Raw genomic sequence first — 10,903 nt, forward strand, 5'->3', positions numbered from 1 at the left:
GTTTAAAAGTATTTAATATTACAAGCAAAATGTTAATTTACTTGTGTTTACAAAGTTTTATTCTTATACTTATTTAAAATTTAACAGAATTCCTTACATAACATTCAGGAAAAGTATTTTATATGTGGCAGAAACGGATGTTCCGGTTTATTTAATCAGGAAGATGTACGTATATACAGTTATTCTCGGTGGAATATTCAATTCAATAATAAATAATTTGAAATTGGACAACGGATATATGTTCAAAAATATCAAAATAAACTTTGCTAAATAATTACCAACTGAAGTCTCGCGGGTATGTAAATGCTTTTAGCTAAGCGCCTACACTTCATTCGAACTATAAAAGTAAATTTATTGTTTTTAAAAAATTAGAAATTTTTAATTAAATAAATAATTATTATTTACGAAGTAAATTTTTAGAATATTTTTATAATTGAAATCAATACTCAAAATAATTAAAAAAATATATTTATTTTAGTACTGTCGAGTTTATTGAATAATATTTGAATTGATTATTTTTGTCGTAGGTTCTCTTTATATGATTAAGCAATAGTATGCCTAAGACATATCAGATTACATGTTATTCTCTACTATATTTATCATTAACAATGTAAGAAGATAGTCGAGGTTAATTATAAATAAAAAATAATAATTTTCATTTATTTAAGATAATTTTGATATATTTACAAAGTAATTAATTTGTTTTACATTCCAGAAGAGTGCTTGTTTTCTTCATTTTTACGACATATTGCGGATTAACAAACTAACGGACAAAATTAAACTTTTTTTTACTAGGCATTAACAATTATCCTGTGTTTTATTATATACAGTACTTAATTATAATTATATTTATAAAGCTAATTTGTAAATTAGTAATTAGCGAATATTTATTTTTCTATTTTTGTAATTTTAATTAAATAAAATTTGAAAAAGTTGTAAAGAAAATTAGTTTTATTGTTGACTTCGCTTACTGTTAATATAAATTTTTTGTTTATGTATAATTAAATAGATTATTCAGAGTCTATTCATCTAAACTTGGCAATTAAAGCCAAGTGACTGTATACTTTTGTTATAATCTCGTAAGGTAATATAATTATCTTTAAAAAGTGAAGTTTAATGTTTTAAATGTATTTTATCAATCATTAATGGGAGTTTTAAATTACGGAAGCACCTAAACTCCTTAGAGCCTAAGTTGTGCATTAAATAAAAATTATTTAAGTTTAAATATTAGAATCAAATAAAACAACAAAATATTTCATATTGTATAAGGTCTAGATCCTTGCTAATAAAGAATTCATGGATACTAAACTAAGACTGAATATCCATAAGACGTACAGTACATTACATGCTAGAGGCTTAATCCGTCGCTGTCTATAGATATAAGCTTATTATCTTAGATTTACATCTATGTCAGTTTGTATATGTATTAGGAGGTACGGCCAATGATAATGAGTATGAGAAAGTTTTCATTGTCGGGTTTTAAGTGGATATAAAAATAAGGGAAACCTGTTGTGTACAGTGTACTCTTTTCTACACTTAATTCTTGAAGTATGGTATAAAATAAAAGCGCGTATATATCTTAGGAAGTGGGGGAGACATTTTACCTGTACAAAAATATTGAGGAATATGTAAATATTACAAATAATTATATACGCTCCAATATTTTTGTAATTATTTGTAATAAACATTTATGACGTTTTCTTTTTGGCGAAAGTCAGTAGAGAGCAAAAATATTACTACTTTTTCCTTCTATTGATCAGACTCTTGACAATTATCAGTGATAATAAATTATAAATATATCAAATTCACAATATTTCTGAATTGTGTTTTTAATATTTTCAGACAATACTTCCAATAATTAATTAAAATATTAAAACTATTTTAGAAAGAAAATAAGTAGTTCCATTATTTAAAATATTTTCTTTATTTTGTTAAAATTCTTGTACTAATCGGTAATAATTAAAAAATAATTTTGGTTAATTAATATTAATATAAATAAAATTTTAATATATTTTAAATTAAATGGATTAATTACTCTTAACATTTATTAAAATGCCGCTTTTGTATTTAAAATTACATTCAAAAAGGAATTCTAAAATATTTAATATTTTAATATAATTCCGAAGTTGAATTGATATTTACTTATTAATAGCTCTCTGCACAATACTAAAATTAACTTTTAATAATAGAATATTTCAATAACGAACTAATTATTAATCGAAGTGATTGTTGAATTTCCATTTATATAATTACAATCATCAGATTTGCTTCATAATGGAATTATCTTTATCTTCAGAATTGAATAAGAAGAAAGAGATTCCAATCCCTGTCAAATTGCATAAGTAAAAACAGAAAGCAAGGACGAAGCAAAGATACCAAGAGTGACCCCTAATAAACCTTGCCGTTTGAAATTACTTAAAATGGAAAGAACAAGTACAGTAGAGCATCGATTATCCGACCTCCGATTAACCGACTTATCGGTTAACCGATTGCGTTCTAGTCGGCAAATTCAAATGTCCGCTAGTGATGTGGCGCTACAATATTTGGTTATGTCTTGGCTATTTTAATATTATTTTTGTTAAATTTTTGCATGTTTTAGCTGGCAGCACTGGCTCAACCATGAAAGGGAGGCTAGTATTTAAACCAGGCCTAATACACTATACTAATAATGTATTTTTTCATACTTTTCGGTTATCCGACCAACCCCAGTCCCCAATTGAGTCGGATAATCGATGCTCTACTGTAATATTAAAAAAAAATTAAAGTCAATTCCTACTTAAGTCAACAAAGAAAAATTTTATTTTAGTTACTTTTTATTAAATAATTACAATTAATATAAATATGTATATACATATGACAGAATCACAATATTAAGTGGCAAAATAGAAAGAGAAATCGGAATTGAACCCAAAGCATAAAATTTCTTCAATTTTATTTTTTGAGAAAAATCCTTCATTCTAACCACTAAGCCACAACTGCTAACTCACTCTCGAAAATCATTTGGATAAAACGTCTACTTAAAGCAAAAATTTTCAAAAATTTATTGATTTTCGCAAGAATTGAACTCGCATTCTTCACCTTCACGTGAAAAATACTGAAATCCTTGCATTTTACCGATTGAGCTACTGCCTGTTGATTTCAATTTTCATTACAAACTGCTAAAACTCTATTTAAAGTATTAATAATTAGGTTAATGTTACCCGTTGTATCGAAGATGGCGACGGGGAAATTTTTTCCCTAGATACTAGACGGCGACGGGGAGATTTATTAATTTGCATAATGCGACAGATAGTACGGGTACACCCCCTAACGTTTAGATCACTGGTATTCTACTTCGATATTATCCATTGTTAATCTGCTTCCAGATTATCACTCGATAATCTGATTCGAGAATCTGATTCGAGATTACCGGAAACGCGGCCATCTCGAACGTAGGGAAAAAAATTTTCTCGTCGCCGTCTAGTCTAGGGAAAAAATTCCCGTCTCCATCTTCGATACCACAGGTAATATTAACCAATAACTAAATTTAATTAATGAATTAATATTTGAAAAATCTGTATTAACATCAAGTGTCATCCACTACAAGTTTCAAAAAATGTATTTGAACTTGAGTGGATGAATAAAAAGTATTTTATTAACGATTGAAAATTTGAACAAGATATATATATATATATATATAGGGAGAGTGTGAACTAATAGTAGGAATTTAATAAAAGATTATCTGCTGATGGAAGAAGAGTTTCTCAGAAATTAACAAGAATTCAATAAAAAATTAGAAGACGACGTAATCATCGAATTCTTTCGAGATTATCCATTAATCGTAGGTGAACTGAAAATACTGTTCGAGAATAATTTTGCCATAGTTTCGATACCAGAAGGAGAACAATTTGTTCCGGTTATGTCATTCGTCGACAAAACTAAACTGCAACCCAATTGTTCGGTCTTACTTAACAACACGGATCGTTCAATCGTGGGAATTCTTGAGGAAAATGTCAACCCTGTGATTTCTAAAATGATGATAAGTAAGATTCTGTTTGAATCCTACGACGATATAGGCGGTTTGGAGAATCAAATTAGAGAAATAAAGGAGGTAGTCGAATTAACCTTGACTCATCTTTGTCGAAATGGTCATAACTCCGCCGAAATGTGTCATTTTGTACGGACCATCTGGAACCGGAAAGACATTATTAGCGAAAGCTGTTGCAAATCAAACATCGGCTACATTTCTAAGATTGGTGGGTTCAGAATTAATTTGGAAGCACTTAAGAGAAGGCGCAAAAATAGTTCGGAAATTATTTCAAGTGGCTCAAGAATATTCTCCCTCCATAGTGTTCATCGACGAGGTCGATTCCATCGGAAATAAGAGATTTGACGTCTGCTCTAGCGGAGAACGTGAGATTCAAAGAATTATGTTAGAATTACTGAACCAACTTGACGGTTTCGATCCTAGAGGCGACGTCAAAGTAGTGTTGGCAACCAACAGAATCGAAAGTTTAGATCCCGCATTAATAAGACCCGGAAGGATCGACAGGAAGATCGAATTCTTCTTACCCAGTCACGGTGACAGACATCTTATATTCCAAATATACACGGTCAGAATGAATTTGGCTGACGATTGCAACCTGGATGATATTTTGTCCTTCGAAGAAGATTTCACGGGAACAGATATAAAGACGCTCTGTACCGAAGCAGGTCTCTTGGCAGTACGAAGAAGAAGAATGAAAGTATGTCGAGAAGACTCTATAGAAGTCAAAAAGAATCTTATGCAAAAGAAAAAAAAGTAAAATGGAGAGTCTCTATTTATAATGCTATTCGAATGCAAACAAATAATATAATTTTCAAGCTGCGAGATGCATTTGTAAATTAAAAAGTAAATTTTTCTTTCTATAAATTAATATAATGAATAAATTAAATCGATATTTTATTATTATACGAGATACGAGGGCTATTTTTTAAATAAGGTCCGTTTGTGAATAAAAGTGAGAATAATGCGCAATCACGGCAGTATGCATATGCTTCTGCTCCGAGCAAGCTTGGCGCGCGTTTTGACGCCATTTGCAGCCATATCGTCTGTCTGTATAAATTAAAACCAACAACTGTAGTGCCTTTGACCGGTGTGCTTCTTTAAAAAAAGAAAATGCCAGACTCGTTGAAATACAGGCAAAGCTATCCACTTCCTACAAGAAGAAATACCTTAATAAATTACGGTGGATTAGAAAAATTCAATCACCACACCAGGCAACCACGTCATCGTTCCCCTTCATCACGTGGACAACATCAAACCTCCTTCATACGTCACCGAAGTACTGCAATTAGGCCCCAAATATGCTCCGCATCCCATCGTCGATAAAATCGACAACATCCCGGAAATCGAAGCTCTTCTAGCAGGTTCCCCGGCCGTTGAGAAAGAATTCTACAGGTGGAAAATTACCCATACTCTCAAAAACCATAAGACATCGAGGGACCAAACACAAATAAGAAACAAGGTCGAACGGACTCGCTCCTGGATGCGCAAAAATAATATCACCCTCATCAGAGCTGACAAAGGCAACTCCTTAGTCCTCTTGAAAAGGGACACCTACAACTCCATGTTACAGAATCACATACAAGCCACCCAAAGTAACACCGCCGACCCCAGTGCCATCAGTAACCTCCAAGCCAGGATGAAACGCTTCGCCACCTCGAAACTAGCGAAACGGATGGGCTTCCACAACATCGTTACACCTGCACCGGATACCCCCAGAATGTTTGCCTTCGCGAAAACTCATAAACCCGGAAAAGAACTCAGACCGGTGGTGGACAAGGCCAGAGCACCCACGTTCCTATTAGAAAAAGCCACTCACAAGTTACTTATTCCTCACCTGCAAGGGTATCCGCACACCGTTACCAACCCGGCAGATCTTGCCAATACACTCAAACGGTTACCAACACCTCCGAAATTTATAACCGTACTAGACTTTAAATCTTTATATCCTTCTATCAAACTCCCACCGGTATTTTGCGCAATAAGGGATACACTTATGAACATCACTCAAGACAGCACGTTACAACCTGACATCCTAGAAATGGCACACCTGATCTGCTTTAACTCGTTCTTTAAATTCAACGGCATTACGTACCAACAACAACGGGGTGTACCTATGGGTAGCCCAGTCGCAGGAGACCTCTGTGAGCTTGTGGTCAGAAAACTGGAATCAGAAGTCATTTCTTCTCAACGCTCACATATCCTCCTTTACCAAAGGTATATTGATGATATCCTTATATTATGGAAGGACATCCCAAATATCAGAGCCTTAGTGGACACCTTCAACGACAACCCATATGGATTAACACTAGAACTGGATCAAGCCCACCATACCCAAGCACACTTCTTGGACATTTACATCACTGTAGAAGAATCTTCCATCAATACGCAAGTCTATCACAAACCATCTACCGAACCTCTATATATACCCGCATTCTCCTGTGATCCTCCGCAGTACAAGATGGCAGCCTTTAAGGCGCTACTCAAAAGGGCACTCACGCATTCCTCCTCACAAGCTGCCTTCAACTCGGAAATGCGGCACATCAAGAATATAGCTAAACAACACGGATATCACAACATTGCACGCAAAAACAACTTTGAGGCACTACGGCTTCTTTCCACCCACACCCCTCCTTCCAATGGTTCCCCACCTAAATTTATACCGATCACCTACAATCCGGCACTGAAGACCATATACTACCAAATAGCGAAGAAAAAGGATATCCGCTTAGCTTTCAGGAGATGCCCAACGATTTTCGAGTGGCTTAGGAACGGAAAAGACGCTCCAGATAAAAACAGACTTCCGGGAATATACTCTATACCCATCGCCGACCACAGAGATAACAGCGAAGCCATCTACATCGGATCCACCAAACGCAACATACAGACGAGGATCAAGGAGCACAAAGCGGACATATTACACCATAGACAAAACACCGCCCTAGCAGTCTATTCATCCGATCCAGAAATAGAGCCTCTTTTCACCCGTGCCGCAATCATTCACCCCACGTTTCGACAAGATCACCTCAAATGGCTTGAAGCTATATACATCTTACTCAACACCCGCAGTAACACGCACTGCATCAATTTTAAAAAGGAGATCATCTTATCATCGGCTTGGGAAGCCTTTCTCAACAGATCCCTGACGTAGCGCTATACTCACATCGCGCAAGTCTAATATGACGACATCGGCTACACGCGACAGCGTTCCAGAATGCAAATTTTTTCTAAAATTTTGTCGAACAGAATTCCGTTACGCCTGAGGAAGAACCAACGAGGTTCGAAAACGTTTGCGTTTTACAGAGAAAGAAGAGAGAAGCACACCGGTCAAAGGCACTACAGTTGTTGGTTTTAATTTATTTTCACTCCGGTGTTGTTCCTTTATTATATTTCGTCTGTCTGTATGCTGAGCTGTAGAAGTTTAAAATGTTTAAGAAAATTGAGTCTCCCGCCGACTGTGAGATACGATCTGTTATTCGATTCTTGAATGCAAGAAACTTGGCAGCAGCGGAAATTCACTGTCAGATTTGTGAAGTTTACGGTGATAATGCTATGAGTGACAGTAAAGTTCGAAAATGGGTAAGAATGTTCAAGGATGGGCGAGTTAATGTGCATGATGAGCCACGCCCTGGCCGACCTTCTCTGATTTCTGAAGATTTGGTTCGTGATGTGGATAACAAAATTCGAGAGGACCGACGATTCACGATTTCAACGTTATCAATTGAATTTCCACAGATTTTAAGATCAGTTTTGTATACCATTGTTTCGGAGAAACTGAATGATCGAAAATTGTTTTCTCGGTGCGTTCCAAGACTGCTTTCTGACGATCACAAAACAAAAAGATTAAACAGTGCTTTATCGTTTTGACTCGATACGATCATCCACACAGTCCAGACCTTGCACCCAGTGATTTTCACTTGTTTCGATACTTAAAGGAGTTCCTTGGTGGTCAACATTTCAACGACGAAGGAGAAGTGAAAACTGCAGTCGTGGATTGGGCTTCTTGACAGGCGGCAGATTTCTTTGAAGTCGGAATTCAAAAAATTGTTGAGCGGTATGACAAATGTTTAAACAAAATGGAAATTATGTAGAAAAGTAGATAAAAGTATGTAGGATATAGAAAAAAATATATTTTAACGATATTTACAGTATTTTTCTTCTTATTAAAAAACGGACCTTATTTAAAAAATAGCCCTCGTATTTTTAAAATTGAAATTAAAGTTTAAAAATTATTCAAACTAAAAGATTTTGAATCATTTTAGTTTCTCAAGCTTGGACAATTCTACATTATTCTGCAACATTGAGTAAATCATGAGATATGAATTTTATATAATCAAGTTAATAATTTCAATGAAAATCTAATTTTACATTGTTGTAATTAACTTATACTTCCTTTTCTATTATAAACAACAATTAGAGATTGAAAATAATTAGGAAATGAATAGCAAGCCTGCTAACTATCAGTGATTTAAAGCCACATATTTAATGTACAAACGGATGTGGTAATAACAAAGGTTGGGATTTTTATTTGCTTCAGGATTTGTCTTTCATTCAGCATGCTCAATGGCTCGTTTCCTGGAGCTGGAGTGACGCCTTTGATCTGTCGATAAAGATCGTTGTAAGCACAAGCTTTGCAGGAAATCCTCGTCAAGTTTGTCTCCACCTAACATATTCATGTCTTAGTAAATAAGAAGGCTTATTGTCCCCCAGTTGGTTCACTAATTAGTTTCTTGATAGAGATTTACTTTCGGAATTGGCGAATTCTGTAATTAATCTGTTTCTTTAGCGCTTCGTATTTATTCTCTTGTGATAGCATTCAAATAGTTTGTTACTTAGACACTAGTAAGTAGTACAGAATTTTGTAAAAAATCATTGATATAAATGTAGTTTGTGACTCATATTTACATATGTATCAGAAAAGCACAGAACAAAACATCATTAATCGACTTCTGTGTCAACGTGTGTTAACTTTTACTTATAACAACGTCAACATATTCTATAAAGTTTCGAGAGTCAAACCGTGTCAGGAACATGTGTTGGTGATGTAAACCAGACACGAAAGAAACTCTCCCAAACTTATCCTAAAACAAACGCGACACGATAATGAACGACCGAGGGGATGTCAACCGAGAGAGAGGGAGCTTTGTCCAGGTGCTCGTGTACGAGTGTCGGAAACGGGAAACAGAGGGGGTAAATGGCCACCGAAGCATCTGGCGGACCGCGTGAGGTCAAAAACGTCAAAGAGAGGACCATAACGGCCGGAATATACGAGCACGAACTTCAAAGACTCCGTCAACACCTCTCGGAACTCTCCCGACCCAGATCGGTCTCCAGTTTCGCATAGAAACAAAAGAAATGACCAATCGGGGTAAGGGAGAGGAAGAATAGAACCAATCAAAAGGGTGAAATTCAGGGGGGAAACTCCTATAAAACTCCCGAGTCGCAAGGTCAAGGGGTGGACCCTCCTTCCGTCGTTCTTGGAAGAAGTGCAGCAGTTCTCCTCTGGACCAGTGTTACCTCAGACGCCAGAACCTACGTCCGCCAGCTGGTGACCCCCGTCCAAGCCACACGTCCAGTGCAATAGACAGTTCGTCATCCCAGCCCCGGGCACGCATCTTCGGAAGACGGACCGCATCCGACTACCGACAACTGGAGATCTCTATCACCACAAGAGTCGATCTAGATCGCAATTTGTACCAATAATATGTAAGTTAACTTAGTAGTTAGAATAAACGGTTTTGTGTAAGACACTTGTCATCTTTGTCTCCTACCGCCACCACCCACATACGTTTTCGACCCTAGGTTTTCCTGACGCGTGATTAACTGTTTTCCCCTGGAAGTCGGCGGTCTTACAGAACAAAACATCATTAATCGACTTCTGTGTCAACGTGTGTTAACTTTTACTTATAACAACGTCAACATATTCTATAAATAACACTCTTGTGTATAGGCTGTATTATGTTTTGTCAGAATTTTTTTATTCTTTTAACGAATGTAAACACTTTATATAATAAAGATTTTAATACAGACTAATTGCCATCTACCGGTAAAATTTTATCAGTTTAAATTTTTTAATTTCGTTAAATAGAAGTTATAAATTTACTTTATACGAGTCGTTTGTATGAAAATGTCCTAAAATGCGTTATATATATATTTTTAAATACAGAACAAAGTAAATTTTGGAAACACTTGAGCAATGACGCTCAGAGTGTAATCTCGCTCACTTACAAGGAAACGACCAGACGTTGTCCTCTCCGATTCGAACGAAACTTGGCGAGTACGTAGCCCTGAACACAAACAGACCCTTGTCCAAATAATAGGACCCACTTTTCAAACGTTTTCGAAAAAGAGCCTCTGAAAATTGAGTGTTTAGCTTATAAGTCTTCGGAAAATGCACTTGTATTTGAGATAGCCGAGTAGATAAGGTAAACAGTGTGATGTAGGTTCGAACTTTCTCACTCTTAGTTTTTTCGTGAGTAACAAAATAATTTTATTATTTTACCGTACCATTAGCATTATTATTACTATTGTTACTTCTCACGGTTAAAACTTATAACACAAGAGATTAAAAAACGTGACGCCATTTCCTGTTTAGCGAAAACGAAGTCTCTGTAGATTTAGCTCTTGTATGTCATTAAATAAAATTTTTACTTCTTCATTTTTATTTTCAGATATATTTGTTACTCCTAATTACATACTATTTCAACACAAGCGAATAAGCTTTAGACGTTACTGCGGATGGACATAAAAGACAAGTCTGATACAAAAATAGTGTATCATAGTTGCAGCGTTTTTTTAATTGTTAATGTTATAGACAATTTCCTGTTTCGTGTTTGTTACACTTCAAATATATAACAATTAATATGAATAAAATTTTAT

General features: G+C 35.2%; 1 protein-coding gene and 1 pseudogene across 1 annotated transcript; both read left to right on the forward strand.

Moving 5' to 3' along the window:
- Positions 1-3,714: 3,714 nt before the first annotated feature.
- LOC136972810 (26S proteasome regulatory subunit 4 pseudogene) lies at positions 3,715-4,930 on the forward strand (annotated as a pseudogene).
- A 658-nt stretch (positions 4,931-5,588) lies between these two features.
- Positions 5,589-7,175, forward strand: LOC136972717 (uncharacterized). Its single transcript, XM_067267324.1, has one exon. It carries the CDS (start codon positions 5,589-5,591, stop codon positions 7,173-7,175), a length of 1,587 nt encoding a protein of 528 aa, XP_067123425.1.
- Positions 7,176-10,903: the final 3,728 nt, after the last annotated feature.

The sequence above is a fragment of the Centruroides vittatus genome, unplaced genomic scaffold (assembly GCF_030686945.1).
Source record: "Centruroides vittatus isolate TY-2023 unplaced genomic scaffold, ASM3068694v2 contig_301, whole genome shotgun sequence".
Classification (NCBI taxonomy): domain Eukaryota; kingdom Metazoa; phylum Arthropoda; class Arachnida; order Scorpiones; family Buthidae; genus Centruroides; species Centruroides vittatus.